The sequence below is a fragment of the Dromiciops gliroides genome, chromosome 2, assembly GCF_019393635.1.
Source record: "Dromiciops gliroides isolate mDroGli1 chromosome 2, mDroGli1.pri, whole genome shotgun sequence".
Lineage (NCBI taxonomy): Eukaryota > Metazoa > Chordata > Mammalia > Microbiotheria > Microbiotheriidae > Dromiciops > Dromiciops gliroides.
Window position 1 is genome coordinate 10,811,957 of NC_057862.1, and position 20,319 is coordinate 10,832,275.

Sequence of the window (20,319 nt, forward strand, 5' to 3'; positions counted from 1 at the left end):
ATTAAAGCATGCAAAAATCACTAGCAACTACTAAAAGAATTCATTAAAATTGTACCTTCTATGTGATCAATTAAAAGGAAAGGGCATTGTCTTTTTAGGTCCCCTCTTTTCTGACAGTATATTTTTGTATCTCCTTATCAAGTTTCAAAGAAAATATCTTGATGACATGGAGGAGCACAGATAAAGAGAAAAGAAGGATCACCTGATCTCCTTCTTGTACCCCAGGCCCATAGAAAAGTCTATTTTTTCAAGTCAAAAGCTAGCAAACAAAAAACTAAAATATCTTCAGATTACTCAACATATATAAATAGCTCCATCTTTTCCATTCTTTAAAATACAGTCATGGAATTAAACAATAAAGAAATTAGTCCTAGAAAAAGAATTAATATTTAAAGTACCATTTTGCAAAATTTAAATCTTTCACTCCATGCAAAGTAAATGGAGGCTTAATTAAAACAACACCACCACCACCACCACCAAACAAGAGTCCAAAGTAGTCACCCATACTCAAAACAATTTACATTATGAAGCTCAAATATCTAATCTATTCCAAGAAAACTCATAAGACACAAGTATTTATAGTTGTGAGATTTCATCACAAAGAATTAATTCACAAGGTCAATAATGCAGAAAATCCTGTTCTCATAATCTTTTTTCTTTAATAGCTCTGAGCTAGTAGTTGGAACCAATACATACCTTAGGGAAGAACTAAAAACAAAGCACAACTGGAATTTGATTTTATAGAATCAAATAGCCATAAAAAAAGTTTCCTCAAGTTTGTTAAATATTCACAATAGGACATTCCTATGACATTAACAGCATCTTCAAGGTCAACATTATGCATACACCATCTCTGAATCACATTTTTGTGTTATTTTTAACATCTGACTAAGGCTTCTATTATCCCAAGATGCTCAGACTGTTTACAAACACTCTCAAACTTACAGCTGGGGTGTTCCACAATCACATCTTGTTAGAGTAAACAGTTTTGAACACAGGTACATATTTGATACTGGTGTGTTTTTTTTAAAGTTTCCTTTTTTAAAATTTATTTCAACAGGAAAAGACATTTATTCAATTAAAAATAAGTTGTGATAAAGTAACATTGAGGAGGAGGGGTTGTGAAGAAAGAGAGATTCAGAAATCCAGGTTCATTCATGCTAGTGAAGGCAATGAGCAGACTTTAATGGCACATGCATGTTATTAAGGAGGGTAGAAGTGATGAAGAAAATTGATCCCAAGGAAAAATTTCCATGTCAATTTTAATACCCCCTCTCTGTCCCTCCCTCTCTCTCCCTTTCCTCCTTAACCCCAGATCCCCTTTCTCTTCCTTTTCCCCCTTCTCTCCCTCTCTCCTCCCTTTCTCTCTCTGCCCATGCGAATAATTCAGAAAAACAGGCACTTACCCACGCAAGCATTGAGGAATAGCCAATCAGTCTTTTTCATTCTGTTTTTAATTTGCTTTAGCTTTTTGAAGTCTACTTCAAGCTCCTCTTTGCTGCCAACAGCACCAGCTAATTCAATTCTCTGAAAATCCATGTTCATCTCAGAGTCCCGCTGAGGTGTGGGAGGAGACCTTCTCTGGCTGTTTCCCCCACTGCAGCTTCCTCTCCACCGAGTTCGGTCTTGCTCATTGATTAGTGAAGAAGCCTCGTCCGTCTCTGCCAGTTCTATAGCTTCAATGTTGTTGGGTCTGGGATGATCACAAACAACACACTTTCTAGCCTTGGCCCAGTTTTCATATGTGCAAACAGAACAAGTCCAATGTTGCGTCCTTGTGTTCAGTTTATTCCTATCATTGTACTCCTCACAAGGATCAACTGAAAAAGGGGCTGGCCTCGAGCCTGATCCTGAGGACTGAGGAGATTCTGTGGGACTCCTGGTCCTACGCTGGGACAAGCACTGGGTACATCTGATCGCTCTTGGCCAGTTCAGATACGTGCACATATGGCATGACCACTTATTAGCATTTTCCACAGTGTATGAAGACTTAACTCTTGGTCTCGCACTGGAATCTGGACATATCAAAGGGCTACTTCCACCTTCAGTAACAGAAGGATCCCAGTCTCTACCAACATCACTTGAACCACTTTTAAATGGATCTTCAGTAATAATTGTTCCACTTGGTCTTTGGGCACGACACATGGTACACTTGATTGCAGATGGCCAATTTTCATACGTACAATATTCACAAGCCCACTTAATTCCACGTTCTGACATTGTGCACTTCTTGAAGTGAATTATGTCAGGCAGGAAGCTATAAATAATTAGGAGATGGTTATTAAAGTATAATGGCTGGAAAACAATTTCACCTTTGAAAAGATGTTGACAAATTACAAGTATCTTGAGAAAACAATTTTCTTAAAATTTGTATAAAAAATGAACCATCACCCCACTTCAGTTATGAAATTTTAGACTAACTTTTAAGGGAAAGTTTTGGTCCCAAATATAATAAAAGTTATGTTTCAAAAATATATACAGGAACATAGAAAGGAAAAAAGGAAGAGTGCATAGAAGAGGAATTTTAACCAGAAACTACATAAGAAGAATCAGTTTTCAAAGGGAATATGCCAAAGAGGGACAGTTTTCAGCCGAGGCAATTTTGATTTCTAAAAGGAATTAATGTTATAGAAATTATGGAGTGGAAAAGAAAGAAGATAAAAATCCAGACAATGCCCAGGAACAAATAACCAGGTTTTTCCAAAATTATCAAATGAGGTCCCTTTTTTCATTTATTTTTTTTTAACATACAGGTAACATCTCTTAGAAAAGGGCAACAGTTTCAAAAACTTCCCAGGTCAGAAACAAGCTAATATGCCAACCTCCTGCTGGGCGGATTCCCTTTATTTCCAAGAACAGTTTGCATTCTGCTCTTCCTCTAGTGCTTTCAAAAGCAACATTCCTAAAATACTTTGATTTTAAAGTTCATAATAAAACAACACAAAATTACAGATGCTACCGCTCCTTTTAGAAACATTAAATTCCTAAAAATGACAGAGAGCATATATTTATATATAAACATGTGTACACACACACAGATATATACACATTATATATGCCACACGTACACACGAGCTTTTCCAAATAGACAATCCAGTCTTAGATGCAAGTCCAGTTAGACCAGAAAATATGGATAGATGCTACCATATGATTCTATTTTCCCAATCATTAAAACACTATTCAGTATGTTCTATATCAAACACTAAAGATTTCAAAAAGTAAAATGCAGTTAATTCTATTATTTCTTCAGTTCAATCCACCAACTATTTGTCTAACACACCTGAATCTTACTAAGATCCAATCAGAAGGGCTAGAAAAGATGGGCCTCATCGGTAAAAACGATGCAGTTAATGTTCAGATGTGATTCTCTGCCATTCATTAAGTACAACTGTAAAAGCTGAGATAGGGTTCCCTGAGCCTCCACCATCTTCCTAACTAAGCTCAGGAAAGAAACTCAGTATCTGAGAACTACTCACCTTTACATGGACAGAAAACTGCTTACTGACCACATAGGGAGGTCACTTTCACTAGAGTAATCAAACTGATGCCACTTTCCTAAGATTACAGATAACCACTATAAACACTTGTGAGGCTAAGTAATTCTAAGTATACTAAAAACACATTCAATCTACTAAAGTCTTACTCTCTGGTGCTTCATAATGTCCTAGAGAAGATCCTAGATTCTTAAAGGGGAATACAAACTCTAGCAGGTCTTCCCAAGCTGAAAAGGCTTTACAATAAGGGCTTATATCCAAGACCTTGTTCAGCTAAATCAGAAAATTTCCATCACCAGACTGATCAAAGGAGATGAAGTAAACATTTAAACTACAGCAACTCTACTAAGTTGTAAAGTAGTTATAATATACATCAGTGGAGAATTTCCAACGCCTTTAAAATCACAACTCCTTGAACAATTGAACAAGTGAGTAAAAAGTAAATCGTCCTTTATTTTGGGGGGGTGGGGGGGGGGTTGAGGCAATTGGGGTTAAGTGACTTGCCCAGGGTCACACAGCCAGTAAGTGTTAAGTGTCTGAGGCCATTTTTGAACTCAGGTACTCCTGACTCCAGGGTCAGTGCTCTATCCACTGCACCATCTAGCTGCCCTTAAATCATCCTTTAAAAAAAAAAAAAAAAGATCACAGCAATGAAAAACTTTCATTTTTAAGGAGTGACAACTAATTTTTTAACAGAAAAAAAAAACACTGAATTTTAAGTCAAAGGACCTTGATTTCAGATACCAACTTAGCTTTCATATGACTTATCAAATCATTTATCATGAGCCTCCACTGTCTCCTCATCCATAAAATGGGATGAAGATAGTACTTGCCTGTCCCTACCTCACAAAGCTGTTTGAAAAAACTGGATAGATACAATGTATATAATAAACTTTTAAAATTATCAAATGTAATGACTACTTGTAGTTACACACTAGCCACTCAATACAACCCCCCTCCTTGCTACTTAGTAAAAGAAGGAGGTTGGACAAAATGACAGTTTTAAATTTATGATCTTATCTATGCTCTCTAGCTCCTTAAATGCTTCTCCTCTTACCAGTTTATGGCTGGGAAGGCAGAGACCAGCAGAAAAATATGGATTCTTTGCTGACCTTTCTTTCTAGAGTATCAATCAGAAGTTACTATGGGAGTGTCCATGCCTTTTCCTCGGCTCCCATTTCCCAGATATTCACTATTTTTTTAAAACTGCTTTTGACTAAACATGCAGAATCTAAATCAAACTGCTTGTCTTCACAAGGAGAGAAGTGGGAAGGGAGGGAGAGAATTTGGAACTCAACATTTTAAAAAGCAAATGTTAAAAATTATTTTTACATGTAATCGAGAAAAAATTAATTAAAAAAAAAAAGACTGCTTCAGAACCAGTCAGGATACATTTAAAAGTCTGCTACTTACTATAGCTTTCAATTTGATCACTGCTTTGCCTTATCAATCTTACTTTTATTCTAACAGAGAGACAAGATCCCATCTCCAAGGGAGCTCTGAGCCCAATTTTCTCAAAAAGACACTACAAATGCCCTCCATGGCTCTGGCCTCTGAAGAGATACTTGTGCAAATAGAACAAAGCCAGAGTTTTTACTCCAAACTTCCAAATGGATCTAAATTCATACAAGTTTTCCCTTTTTACCGACCACTTTCAGATTAAACCAATTCATTTCTTCTTGCTTAATAATAACCTACTATAGTTGTAATTTAAAGTTAACAGGACTAAACAGTTTAGCAAAATTAAGACATGCTAATGTCTTTAAAATCAGTATTATATCTCTTTATATGTCAGATCAACTGATTATCTACATTAATCGAGGAGAAAAAATAGAAATGCACCAGGTGAATAGAGAAAAGCAGCCTCAAATTATACTGAATGGGAATGAATTCAAATTTTACTACAGAGAACTCCCACAAAAATGCATAATCTCCCCATCTACAGTACTGACTGAGCCAGGTGCCAGAATGACATGTCAAAGCTCCAAAAGAAATAAACCAGATAGTGCCATACCAGCCATCTTATAATTCAGGAAACCTCATGAAGGGAAATCACAAAGCAAGTTAGTGAAAGATATAGCACAAGAAGCTACCATAATGACTTAAGCGTTCAGCTTCTTTCACTTCATTTGGCAAGGACTTTAAGAAAGGGCACGCATGACCAACAATGACAAAGGCAACAGGTGATGCCTCTATCAGAGAAGCATTCCCAGGCCTTCTTTCCAGGGGCCACTAGGGATACAAAGACAGTCCTTTTTCTCTTGGGGTGTTGGGGGGGGGGGGGTTGCAGTGCTTGTGTTTACAGATAAATAGAAACAGGAGATATGCAAAAGGATTTGCCAGAGTGGCTGGGCCAATTGGAAAAGACCTTTTGAAGGTGCTGGAACTTTCCCTGGGTACTAAAGGAAGTTGAGTCCCAAGAAGAGAGAAGAGAGAAGACGGGAAGGAGGACATTTCAGGCATGGGGGGGGGGGGGCACAGCTTGTGTAAAAGCATGGAGGTGCAAGATGGATGTATGGAGTCCAACAAGAGTGGTCTGGCTGACGCATACACTCTGTTGTCATCAGCCTGGAAAGGCAGAATGATCCAAAAGTGGCAAAGTCCAAACTTTGCTTTCTTAAAAGTAATGTCATAATTCAGTATCTACTCAAATTTTTCCGATTCTAAAGTATCTGCTATTAGTGGTAAATTAGTACTCAGAGCATCTGAACTGGACACATGTCCACCATGCTTGTACACTGCCATCTATGCCAATGTGCTGCCCAGACTCCCTACTATAATTTTAAGTAAAACTATTTTCAGATCTCCATTCTTTTTTTTTGGGGGGGGGGGTGAGGCAATTGGGGTTAAGTGACTTGCCCAGGGTCACACAGCTAGTAAGTGTTAAGATGTCTGAGGTGGGATTTGAACTCAGGTACTCCTGAATCAGGGCCCGTGCTCTATCCACTGCGCCACCTAGCTGCCCCCAGATCTCCATTCTTAAGGAGATAGCCAAATGGAATTTAGACATCTGGAACACGGAACAGGTCATCTTGTCTGTCTCCTCTCATTTTACTGATGGGTAAACTGAGGCCCAGAGAAGTCAGGGAACTTCCATAAGGTCACCAGCATCAGCATCAGAGGTCAAAGACAACCAGTCTTACAAAGTTTTATGCGAAAAGTGATACCAACACATAACATGACACCTACTCTGTCAAGAAGGAAATGAATTAGAATTTGGAGGGGAAAAGATTTTACCCTAAAACATCAGCAGCAGAACTTCATAGAAAGAATTACCTAAAGTATGAGTTCCTGCAGTAGTAACATAATGAAATGGCAAATTTTTTTCCATTTATTAAAAGGAAATATAATGCTCAAGACACTTTTCCACAGATCCCTTAAAATGAGTAAAGAAAAAGACAGAAGTAAATCTCAGCACTGTTATGAAATTAAGATAAAATTGGACATTAGTTATACTTTATCATTTTCATTTCAATGTATAAATTCACCTGAGCAAATCTAGAATTAAAATTATAGGACAAATTAACTTGTACAAAAAACCTAGCTTAGCTCTGGAAAATGGCTGATCAATCAAATGTTCTTCAATGAAATAACATTCAATATAATAAACCCGGGCACAAGACTTAATTTAATGTAACTTGTCCTGTATAATCCCTTCTACTAATCTGCTCTATTTACTGGCTTCTTCCCTATGCTTAACAGAGCAGCTCTCCCCCAAGCTTCAGAAAACTCTCATTCGAAATCTCTCAGTAGTTCCATCTCTCTCAGGATCTCTCCACCCATCCTCAGCCCAAACTCCTAGAAAATGTACACTTGTTGCCCCTATCCTCTCCTCTTGCTCACTTCTCAACCATTTTTTCAGTCTACCTTCTAAACAACACTCAGTTAAGACTGATCTTCTCCAGTTACTGAGCATCTCTCCAGTTACAAATGTATTGGTCTCCCTTCGAGTCCCAAACTGGATGTCCCTATTGACCACCTTCAATTCAACATGTCCCAAACTGAAATCATAACTTTCCACCAAAACCCTTTCCTGCTTCCCAACTTCCCTATTACTACTAAGGGCATCTTTCTGGTCACCCAAAGCTTTACAACTCAGATGTTATCCTCAACACTTTCCTCTTTCTCACCAAGTCTCCCCCATGGCCAATCTGTTGCCTAGTCTCATCCTTTTTTGTAACATTTGTACACAGGCCCTTCTCTCTCTGACACTAACACCCCGTTAAGTACAAGCTCCCCCCCCCACCTCACACCTGGACATTTCAATAGCCTGCTGCTGGTCTCCCCGCCTTTTTTTGTATCCCAGGGCTTAGTATGGTACCTATGACATTGTAGGTACTTAATAAATGTTTACTGGTTGACTGAAATAGACTTCTAATTGGTCTCCCTGCCTCAAGTCTCTTTCTACTCCAATCCATATCATTTCTTGCTCCACATTTCTCCCCAGAATCCTCTCATCTCTACTCACATGGCCACCAGCACTCACCACGACTATTGTAATACCATTCTAAGCTTCCTCATCTGTAAAAACAGGGGGATGGCCTAAGGTCCTTCCCAGTTTTAGGCCTGAGATTCGATGATACAATAACATACTTAATTTGGGGGGGGGGCGGCGGCAATGGGAGTTAAGTGACTTGCCCAGGGTCACACAGCTAGTAAGTGTCAAATGGCTGAGGCCGGATTTGAACTCAGGTCCTCCTGAATCCAAGGACTGTGCTTCATCCACGGCACCACCTAGCTGCCCCAACGTGCTTAATCTTAACTGGATGTTTGTGTACACTGAGAAAGAGACAGTATCAAGAAGCCCCCAGTACACTAGAAACTAAGCCCATTCCTTCTCTTCTTGTCAGCTACTAGAGCACCCAAGGAAATCACAATTAATGGTACTGAGCACTGGGCTAAAAATACTCACCATCCATTAGATGCTTAATAAACAGACTGGATGAAACTGTTGTTAGCTCATTTCAACTACTGAGAAAGAAGTACCAGAACAAATGTTATTTATAACCCAAAATATAAGGGATATGCTCTAAAATCCAGAACATATATATATTTAAGTATGTGTGTATACATATACATACACATGGTCCCAAAATAAAGCCAACTACTTAATAGGAAGCACTGTTTTATTGTGTGTGTGTGTTTGTCTGTATCTGTCTGTCTGTGTCTCTCTCTCTGTCTCTGTCTCTCTCTCTCTCTCTGTTTCTCTCTCTCACCTGTCCTGACAGGCTTTGCCTAACACTGTATTGAAGTCAGGTTGAAGAGAAAGTGGTAAGGTAAGAGAGCACTAGGCTTGGAGTTCAGACACCTGGATTCAAATTCTACCTCAGATACCTAATAAATGATGGACAAGTCACTGACTGTGGCATCATCTCTACTTCCTCAAGCTGTAAGACGTGCTAACCCTTTTACTCACATCTCAGTTTGGGCTCTGAGAAATGTCTGTTATTATTACTATTAAGGAAAAAATATTTCTACTAATCTTCTGAGAGGTTCTCATTTCTTTAATCTCTTTGAATGAGATCAGATTCCAACCTGTATTGTGGGTGCCTGGGTGTCAAGGTTCTAGGATAGTATCATGTCTGTGGTCACTCCATGTCCTAAACTTGGACACACCCACCCCTGTAATCACTGGTCAAATGTTAGGAATTGTACTGCCATATCTTTTCAAATATCCATTCCTTTACAGCCTCAACACGCCCTCATTCAGGTCTTCCTGGCTACAATGTGTTCTCCACATAGCTGCCCCACTCTCTTCCTAAACTATAGATGTAGCCACATCATTCCTTCCTCTCCTAAAACACCTCTGGTGGCTCTTATATAAGACACAACTTCTCAAACTGCACCTAACACTATCTATCCCTCATTAAATTCCAGGCCACCTTCTTAGATTTACTGCACACTACTTCCCCCCTCACACACTCTACACTCTGGCCAAACTAGCTTCCCTGCTATTCCAAAACATGATGCTCTTCTGGGTGTCCCCCATGTCTGCATGCACTCCTTCCTTCACCTCCACCTCTCAGAATCCCCTAATTGTTTAAAGCCTAGTCAGGGGGCCATCCCCAATACCTTCTGTGTGTTAGTGAATGATCACTCTTTTCAAATTATCTTGTATTGCCTGATCTGTCTGTATCCCCCTAGAAGAATGTAAGCTCCTTGAGGGCAGAGACTGTTTCTGTAACTGGTCTCATCTATAAAAGAGAGAGAATAATAATAACTGCAGCTCCTACTAAACAGGATTGTTTGAATAATTACAGTCATCCACATTTCTTTAGCATTGTAAGGTTCACAAAGAACTTAGCTAACAAGAGCATCTTGCAAACATTAAAGCCCAAGACAGACTGGGAGTCGGCATCCCGATGTCAGCCCCTGCAAACACTCCCTCTGTCTGTCCCATCTGACCTTTGCTCCACCTTCTCCCCGCTCTTGTCCCAGTTCAGTCCCCATTTAACGGGTCTGTACAAAGGCTTCCTCCTCCTCCTCATCCTGCTCTCTGGGTCTCTCTCCTTGATCCAGGCCATGCACAACTACCACATTAACCTTGAGAAACAACTTTTCTCACTTCCTTGCTCAAAAACCTCCTCTGCCAGGCACTCAAGAACCTTCACAACTTTGTCTCCTATCATTCACTAACCCTGACCTTAGGAGAACTCCCAGGTCCGCCCCTATAAAATGCATAATGTGGCAGGTGCTGCACAAACAGTCCGACCTTCCCACCTCTCCTCACTTCCTCCAACCTTGGGGTTAGTGAGGGAATCACTTAACCTAAGCCTTCAGCTTCCAAAGGGACAGATCATCACCTACTTTATGCAGCAGTTCACTTATTCTCCCATTAAAAATATTTTTAAGTGTCTACTATGTGAAAAGCATTACCAAGCACTTGGGGAAATTGCAACATTAGATAACAAACGTTTACTTTGAGCCTGCTATTTGTGCCCTGTGCTTCAGTATGATCCATTGTGAAGATCAAATGAGATCATCTGTAAGAACAGAATATGTTGTAGGAAAACACAAAGTATTTCTAATCATTTTAAGGCAAAACAAGGATTTTTAAATAACGTAAATAATCACAAGTGAATTATACATTAGAAGTATGTTAAGCCAAAATGATTAGGAATGGCAACAATTTCAAGAATGTTCAAATGAACATTTAAACTCTCCAAACTCAGGGCAGCTAGGTGGTGCAGTGGATAGAGCACCAGCCCTGGAGTCAGGAGGACCTGAGTTCAAATCTGACCTCAGACACTTAACACTTACTAGCTGCATGACCTTGGGCAAGTCACTTAACCCCAATTGCCTCACTAAAAAAAAAATTGAACTTAAACTCTCCAAACTCACAAATCTGGCTCCCTTTTTCCTGCTATCCCCATGTTATACCAAAACATAAAAATGGTTCTCAGCTTCATTTAAATCATACACAAAGAAAACCCAATAATAACTGGGATCTATTCTAGAGAAATTTCTTACTAATGATCTTCATAGGATATGTTTTAGATTGTTTCCTATAGTAAGAATAATTTGAACTACTCTACAGTTATACACAAGTCTTGCCTTCTGTGCAGAAATATTAGAAATAAGAGGCTAAAGATAATGAGGCTCTAATTATTAATGGCAGACAGTAGAAGGCAAGGCCAGTTCTGGGTCTAACCAACAGGCCAGTTGAGTTGGAATGCAAGTGTGTTCAAGAGAGTAAAAAGAAATAAATCAAAAAAGTTAAAGTCAGATCATGGAGGGCTTTAAGTGGCAGCTAAAGTTTGTGTTTTATCTCAGAGACAATACAGGAGCCATTGAAGACATCTGAGGCAAGAGGGTGGCAGGACCAGAGACATGTTTGAAGAAGGCTGTTTTGGAGGCTGGGCACAGAAGTGGATCGATCACAGGGAAAAGAGCTGGGAGACCCAGAGACCAAGTAGAAGACCCATGTAAAGTAAAAGACGTATAAGTAGAATTACCAAGATCTGCCAAGGAACTGGATTGGGGTGAGGGGGTGGGGGTTGAAAGAAAGAGAAAAGTCAAAGATGATTCCAAGGTTCCAAACCTGAAGGATTAAAAGGTCAGTTTAGAGACAGAGTTTAAAAAAGAAATGAGTTCTGTCTGTTGCATGTTAAGTTTGAGAAGAAACAACTAGGTTGAGATATTCAGAAGGCAGTTGGGCTGAAATTCAGAAAAGATATAATGAATGAATGGATTAATTTAGGAGTCATCTGTAAAGAAATAACATTTTAATCCAATCAGAGCTTCTGAGTTTACCAAGAAAAACTAAAGAAAAGCCCCCAAAACAAAGCACTGGCAAGCCTGTGCCTAGCAGGAGGGGACATGAATTAGATTCCACAGAGACACCTGAGAAGAAGCTGTTGAGACAAGTAGAAGGTCCCAGAAAGAAGTGTCCTGTAAGCCAGGGGAAAGTCAAAGGCAGGGCATAGTAAAGAAGACTGTCCAAAGCTGCAGTAAATTCAAGTAGAATGAAGACTGAGAAAAGGTCACCGTGATCAGCAGAAACTTTGAAGAGAGGAGTTCTCCAAGAGGAGGGGTCCCAAAACAGATTCACAAGAGGTTGAGAAGCATATTTCACGGTAAGAAAGCAGAAACAAAAGGTGGAAAGGCTCTGTTCTGGGAGCTTTGCTGTAAAAGAAAGGAGACACAGGATGAGGGAAATTGTGAAAGGATGGTGAAGTACACTGCAAAGGTCTGAAGGTTTGTTTTGTTTTGTTTTGTTGAGGCAATTGGGGTTAAGTAACTTGCCCAGGGTCACACAGCTAGTAAGTGTCAAGTGTCTGAGGCGGGGTTTGAACTCAGGTCCTCCTGAATCCAGGGCTGGTGCTTTATCCACTGAGCCACCTAGCTGCCCCTTTGTTTTGGTTTTTAAAGCCAAGGGAGACCTGCACATATCTTTAGGAAACAGGGAAAAAACCAATAGCAAAAAAGAGACTGAGTATGTGAGAAAGAAGGGTGTGACAATGAGTAAAGCATCTGTTGTACAAAGATGACTCCACAGGAGATGAAATCAAGGCCACAAGTTAAGGAGTCGGCCTTAGCAAGGCAAAAGGAAGAGAGAATTAGAGATGATGGTGGAGGGTTGTGAGTACAAGGTGCGAGAGAAAAAGGGACTCGATTTTCTCCAAAAAGAAAGAATAAGTGCTACAGTCCGCTACTGAGAAGGAAGGAAAAAGTGTAGTAAAGGACACTTCAGAGAAGAGGAGGTTTGGAATAGTCACTGTAAGGAGTGACAGTCCACTCGAGAAGAAAAAAAGGACCGCCATGTAGCAGTGAGGGTTCAGCTGACAGAAATCTCTAACTGGCTTAGCTTATGCAATTGTGCAATTCTGGCAGTATGCAGCATCATGACAAAAAGAATGTCCAAGACTGATGGTGGAGTTACCTCAGGCTGGGGTTTGTCAAGGCAGAAACACTGACAGGCAAAGGAGCAAGGGATTCAAGGGTACAAGACAGCTGAACCATCAACCATAACATAAAGACTGTGAAGGGAATAAAATGAGACCAGAACACAGGTGACTAACTGAAACAAGGAAGGCTGACAAGTCTGTGTGAGCGCAAAGAATAAATTGAAGAGAAGTGAGGCAGAGAGAGAGGGCAAAGGTCATGATCCATGAGAAGAATTTCAGAGATCAGAATCTTGGAAGTAGCCCACTTAAAGGCGATGGGGATATATACTTGAGGTGTAACCACACCTGTAAGTGGCTGAGGTGGAAGGCGGATATAGGTCATAGGAACTAACTGAGGAAGCTGACAAAATAGGAGGCCAGGGCGGGTGAGAGAAGGGCCATCAACATCACAAAGCACCCAGGTATGGGAGCAGGCTCTGAGATGGAGGGGAAGCTTGCAATCCAGCCACTGAACTCCTAGAGAGAAAAGGAAGAATGCCCCGGAGGCTGATAGATGACTGTCACCAGGATCTGAAGGAGTAAAATCCAGACAGAAGGCGAGCCTTAAAGGAGGAGTGAGTGGTGGCAAAGGGGCTACCCTGAACAGCAGGGAGGAACAAGGACTGTCCCTCTTCCTCCCCCAGACCACTGTTTTGGGGAATATGTACCCAGTACTAAAGAGAGTGTCCAAGAATACAGTGTTTTCAGGAAGAAGCCTGGTTTCCATTAGCACCAAATTCATCAGGAGTATTAGGTGAAGAGAGCCAAGAATAAGAATTCATTAACAATACAGAGATGACTCCAGAGGCAGAATGGAATAAGAGTTCAGAAAAGTAGATGAACTGTGGAAGGGCAAGGGAAAGAAATGTTCACTTAAGCAGGAGGCAATTCTGAGTCAGAGGAATAAGGGGTGCGGAAGGTAACAAGTCTATGCACCAAAGAATGGAGCAAGAACAAATTGGGTCAGCCCAGCTCCACCCAATTAAAACTAAGCATAGCAGTGGTTCAAGAAAGGTGGCATCAGCTCCCAATTGATCACTCTAACCACGGGGGAACTGTGGGACTAGAAGTAACTATCTGGGCAAGTGGGTCAGTAAATAACTAGTTTTCTTGTCTCTCAGACCCAAATATGCCATGGCTATTCATTATATGCTAATTAGTTCTAAGTAATAACTGTACAATATTTTTACTATATTTGTGAAAGTATGGCTTAATGTCAACTTTTCCAGAATTTGATGGCTTCTACTTACCCACTTACATTCATATGATCATAGGATTTTAGGGTTGGAAGGGACAGTAAAGACCGTCTTGTCCAATTCCCTCATTTTTACAGAGAAGGAAAAAAGTTAATTTTGCTCAGTTGCATGAGGCAGTAAATGACAATGTTGAGATCTAAACCCACCTCTTCTGGTTCCAAATCCAAAGTTGTTTCTGCTATACCAATTAAATATTACTCTCACGCAAAGTAAATAGGCTATAAAACAATCCCCCCCACACACAAATGCCCTGTATTTCCAATCAATTTAACAAACCTTTATTAAGGCTGATCTGCTAAGCACCAGACACGCAACAGAAACAAAAAGCCCAATCTCAAGGAACCAAGGAACCTTGATGAGGATGAAACAGTCCACAGACAAGTAAATAGAAGGTCATTTAAAGAGGCGGAAGCACCCAGATTTGGATCAGAGAAGTCTTCTTATAAAAGGAGCAGCTTGGCTGACCCTTGAAGCTACAGATTCTAAGAAGCAGAAAGGAGGACAGTGCGTTTCAAGTATGGGGGACAGCTTTTGCCAAGGCAGAAAGGTGGGAGCTGGCCCAAATGCCAACTTCAGGGGAAGTACAGTCAGAATGTAGAGTGAATGAAATCAACTTTGGAGAGGTAGCCTGGTGCCAGATCTTGAAGGGCTTTTAAATTCTAATTGATGGGCTCTATATGTCATTCCAGAGGCATGAATGGATACACATGCTCCAAGACCATAAGGATTCCATGTAAAAAACTTAAACTTTTAAAGAATCTTTGTGTTCAGGAGTGAATAAAGGGAGAAATTAGCTGTGAAATATAGGAGCTAAGGACTAATAATAAGCAGGAGGAGGAGGAAGACAGGCAGCTCTGACCTATGGAATCAGGAGGAGAGGAGGAGTATAGGTCTGAGAATGGAGTAACAAGGAATAGTCTGGGGAAGTCTGAGAATACTGGGGCACCTATGGACCTAGAGAGAGGATCCTCTGAAGGCGGGAAAAGTATAGAGAATGGGAGGCAGAAGAACACCAGAGACAAAGTCGGCCACTTCAAAAATTTGCTTACGGATGACCCTGAACCCAGGAAAAGAAAATTCTCTTCCTCCTTCTTCTACCACCACATGGCTTCCTGCTCCCAGGACCTATAACTCAGATTAGCGTTATAGCTCAACTAAAGGATGGGTAAAACGGGCTTCTGTGGATCAGTCTGGGAAACCTAACTACCATTTATGGTATTGTTTCTATGGCAAAATGTGTTCCAAGTTCCAAACAACTAAACTTCTGGAACTCAACCTATTTCTACATTGATACAGGGCTATATCCTAGATCAATACAGGGCTTAAAGCCATAAGAATATTAAAAAAGAAGAGTTATCAAGCAGGACCTGAGTATATAGCCTTTCTGAAATAAAACCGTTTCTCACTAGCAATTTTTATATAGTAGTTGAGTTACTATTCACATGTAAATCTAAACAATTTCCCAAAGGGAAAGCTTTTTTAAAAAAAATTATTTAGTACCTGTATGAAGTTCAACTAGATTAAGTGAAATGTACAGGAGAAGCCTTATGATAAAATTGTCCAAGTAAGCAGATTTATGAAAAATATTTGAAACTGTTCAAACATACTATGATTTTACTAACGCCTTAAAAATGAACCAACAACCTGGAGTTATTGCTACAGTTTTGGAATTTTTTTTTAATCTTAGAGGAAAAGAGGGAATATAGCCAGTTCTGCAGATTTTGTACATCAAGATTTAAATTAATTCATATTTCCAAAGAAACTCCCATGAAATGCAAGAAAAACATGATTTTTAGGAAATTTAAATTGTTAGCCATATGAAAAGATGTTCTAATTCTATAAAAATCTAAAAAAGTAAAGCAAATTAAAACAATTTTAAGATATACTGACTTACACTCATAAAATCTGTTTGTCTGGAGTCTGGAAAATCTGAGTTCAAATCCTGCCTCCTGCCTCAGGCACTTACTAGCTGTGTGACTCCAGACAAGTAATTTAGCCTCTACCTCACTTTCCTCATTTTATAGCTGAGGGATTTGGACTCCTTAGTCCCAAGGTCCTATGACTTTTGATCTACTCTGTATCTATCTATTCTGTACATATTGTCTCCCTGGTAAGAATCTAAGCTTCTCAACAGCAGGCACTGTTTTGCTTTACTCTCCCAGTGGGCCTGGTACAGGGCACAGCAGGTGCTTAATCAATGCTTAAGGCCTAAATGAAGTAATACAAAGTAAAATGAACAAAATAAAACACATGAACTCATACACCCCCCCACACACACACATACATACATACATACATTCTCTCTCCTCTCTCCCTCTCTCTGTAACCCAAAAGTCACTTTCAGCTACCGTATCAGAAAACTCCACTTTTATTATTAATCATGTTAGGTAATCTGTTTTTACTTAAAAGTCAAAGCTGTAAGGGGCAGCTAGGTGGCGCAGTGGATAGAGCACCGGCCCTGGATTCAGGAGGACCTGAGTTCAAATCCAGCCTCAGACACTTGATACACTTACTAGCTGTGTGACCCTGGGCAAGTCACTTAACCCCAATTGCCTCTCCAAAACAAAACAAAAACAAAAAACAAAATCAAAGCTGTATCCTAAGTTTGGGCAAAATCCAAGATTGCTGAAACATTAGGCCAGGAGGTAAGGTCCAGTGAAGTTCATTCACTCCAAAGAAACAGACCACTTACAAAAAAGGCCCCTCTTCCACACTTCATTCATATCCCCTTGTTCTCCCCCTTCACCTCCATCTCTGATGAAGTTGGCCCTTATCTTGGCTAAGACCAATTCATTCTTTAGTGCACTCTTCATTTGGTCCCCTCTACAGCAGACCTCCTCCATTATCATTCCCACTCCCTCTATAATCTTTCGTTTTTCCAAATCTACTGCTTCATTGCCTCCTGTCTACAAGCAAGGTCTCTCCAGATACCAATGGTCTTTTTAATTGTCCGGTTCTAAAGGCTTCTTCTCAATCCTACAGCATTTGACTTTCTTTGGATACTCACTCCTCCATCACTGTGTCTTACATGAAGCAGCCTCTCTCCTTGCCAAGACAAACCCCTCTACCTCCACAAGCAATTTTCTTCCAACAGATTGACTCCTATGTGTCATTCCCACTCTATCACTTATTTTTAACCTCTGTCTACTGGCCTCTTCCCTGTTGCCTACATACATGCCATGACTCCCCCATCCTCAAAAACACCCCCACACACACCCCTAAACAAGTCATCACCACTATTGTCCTGTATCTCTTCTGCCCTTTGTGCAGGACTCCCTGAGAAGACTGTCTACATGTCTCAACTTCCTACAATCTGACTTCAGATCTCATCATGCCAGCGTTACCAATGATCTCTTAATTGCCAAATCCAATATGTCTCCTTGATCTTGTCTTCTCTGTAGGTTTTCAGGCCACTACTCTCTCCTAGATCTTCTACATAAGGGACCACTCCTCGGTCTCTTTTACAGAATCTTTGTCCAGATCACCGCTAACACCGATGTCCCCCACAGGGCTCTTCCCTGAATCCTCTTCTTTTCTCCCTCTATAATCACTTGGTGACTGCATCAACTCCTGTGGATTCAATGATCTCTATGTCGACAATTCTCAAATCGAAATATCTTTGATATTCTCTTCTCTCTGGCTTTTCCAGATACCACTGTCTCCTCATTCTCTTCCTACCTCTATAAGATGCTGTTCCTTTTCAGTCTCCCTTGCTAAAGCCTCATGCAGATACAGCACAGGGCTCTATCCTGGGCCCTCTTCTCCTCTTCACTCGGTGATCTCACCCAGTACCTTGGATTTAATTACCATCTCTCCACTGGTGATTCTTCAAGCTACCTATCCTGCCCCCCATTTTCACATCTCCAACTGCCTTTCAGATATCTTGAAATGAATGTCCAGCAGACACTCAACATGTCCAAGACTGAACTCATTATTTTCCCCCTAAACAGCAGGGTCTGCCTCGCTTTCCCTATTGCTGGTGAGGGCACCACCATCCTCTCTCAGTGCTCTAGGCTCACTCACAACCTCAACTCCTCACTGTCTCACTTCTCATATCTAATCTATTGACAGAGCCTTTCCCAATACATAAAGGATATGCAGTTTTCAAAGAAATTCAAGCTATTAAAGACTTATTAAAAGATGCTCCGAATCACTAATAATTAGAAAACTTCACATTAAAGCAACTCTAACATTTTATCTTTCCTCCATCAGATTAGTAAAGGTGACAAAAAAGGAAAATGACAACTGCTGAAAGGGCTTTACAAAAGCAGGATTAATGCACTGCTAGTGAAACTGCCTTAAGTAAGGCCTTAATTAAGGAAGACTCATCTTCCTGGGTTCAAATCCAATCTCAGACATTTACTAGCTGTGTGACCCTGGATCAAGTCACTTACCCATTTGCCTTAGTTCCCTCATCTGTAACGATGAGCTGGAAAAGAAAATGGAAAACCACTCCAGTATCTTTGCCAAGAAAACTTCAAATGGGGTCATGAGAGTCAGACACAACTAAAACAATTGAACAACAGTGACAACAAAGTAAAGCTGTGAAACCAGTCCAACCATTCTGGAAAGCAGTTCACAACTATGACCCCCAAATCACTAAGCTACACATACCCTTTGATTCAGAGATACCACTACTAGGCCTATACCTGAGGGAGATCAAAGAAGATATGAAGAAAAATATACAAAGCCACCAAATTAATTACATCAGCTTTTTGTAGCAGCAAAGAACTAGAAATTAAAGAGGGTGCCCATCTACTAAGGAATGGCTAAACAAAGTATCTTATATGAATGTAATAAATTATTATTGTGCCATAAAACATATAATGAAATGTACAGTTTCCAAGAAAAATGTGAGGGCCTATATAAACTGATATAAAATCAAAAAAAACAATTAACATGTTATAAAGAAAAACAATTTTGAAAGATTACAGAATTTTGACCAATATAGTGACCCCACAACAAATCTACCTATCTCCTGGCCAAAAGCTGATGGACCCAAGATTCAGAACGGGTCATATCTTTCCAGAAATAATCAATGTGGTTAGTTGTGGTTTGTTTTTTTTTCACCTTCCATTATAGGGAGGAGAATTTGGGTGGGCAAGGGAGAGAAAGAACAAGGGAGCAAAAAATAAAGGTCACTGAAACATCTTTTTTAATACAGAAAAGGGAATCAAAAGAAGGTCAGAAAGCACATAAAATCAGGCTGAACTTGTTCTACATTTTAAAAGAAAAGCAGACTATACATGGTAGAGACTACCTCTTAGTCTGTGCTACTACATCAAAAAAGCTGGTCATGTAATTTGTTGTTTGTGAAGTTCTAAATAAAAAAAATCATTTTAAAAGGTTGGAGCAAATGTCATTGAAATTTTCTCTCCAAAAAAAAAAAAGAAAGAAAGAAATTTTCTCTCCCCCAATCTCTTGGCAGAGTGTTCTGACCCAGCAAATACTTGATAAATGTTCATTGATATCAACAGAATCAAACTGCAAAACCAGGAAAACAACACCAGGCCTGAAAGTGGGAACAAGGTCCAGACTTAGGTCCTAGGGTCTTTCTTTGGAGCCAGCTAGCCATGGGCCAGTCCTGTCATCTCTCCGCCCCTTTATGTTTTCAGCTTGTAAAATAGGGGAGTTATTTCTACTACCCTGCCTTACATGCTATTGTAAGAAAAGACTTCGGTAAACTGTCAAATGCTATGGAGATAGTAATTCTTCTAAGAAGCAAGAGGATTAAATAAGCATAAGTGACCTGCCCAGGGTCAGCGGGTGAGCAAAGGATGAGGAGGCAAGAAGAAATTGTGAACTGTAGATGCTAAAGCACAATACCTGGAACTTAATGCTTGTTGAACTAAATTGAAACTGTTAAGTTCTATGTCAATTTAAAGGATTACTAGTATTACATATAAAAACTAGAAAAAATTTAGATAAGATTTATATCAAGTGGCGTCAAGCAGATTCAGAACTTACAATGATGAGAACAAAATCTGACAAATGTGAAAAAAGTAAAACATCATTTTGAGTCTGTATTCTTTTCTTTTTATCAAGTTGTAAATCATGTGAAATTTAGGAATTTTTTTCCAACTATTTGACTAAATCATTATTTTTGTTGTTAAAGACATCTGTTGCTAGAAAAAGTTAGTCTGGCTGGAGGTTCCAGCTCGGGAGGAAGAGGAGAGATCAGAA

General features: G+C 39.9%; 1 protein-coding gene across 1 annotated transcript in view; it reads right to left on the bottom strand.

Annotated features, from left to right (window-relative positions):
* The window catches only part of ZRANB1 (zinc finger RANBP2-type containing 1), a 71,356-nt gene that overhangs the window by 40,689 nt on the left and 10,348 nt on the right, over positions 1-20,319 (bottom strand). The window contains exon 2 of the mRNA XM_043984682.1: positions 1,407-2,257. Coding sequence (XP_043840617.1) covers positions 1,407-2,220 — 814 coding nt within the window. The 5' untranslated portion in view covers positions 2,221-2,257. The remainder of the gene's footprint in view (positions 1-1,406; positions 2,258-20,319) is intronic.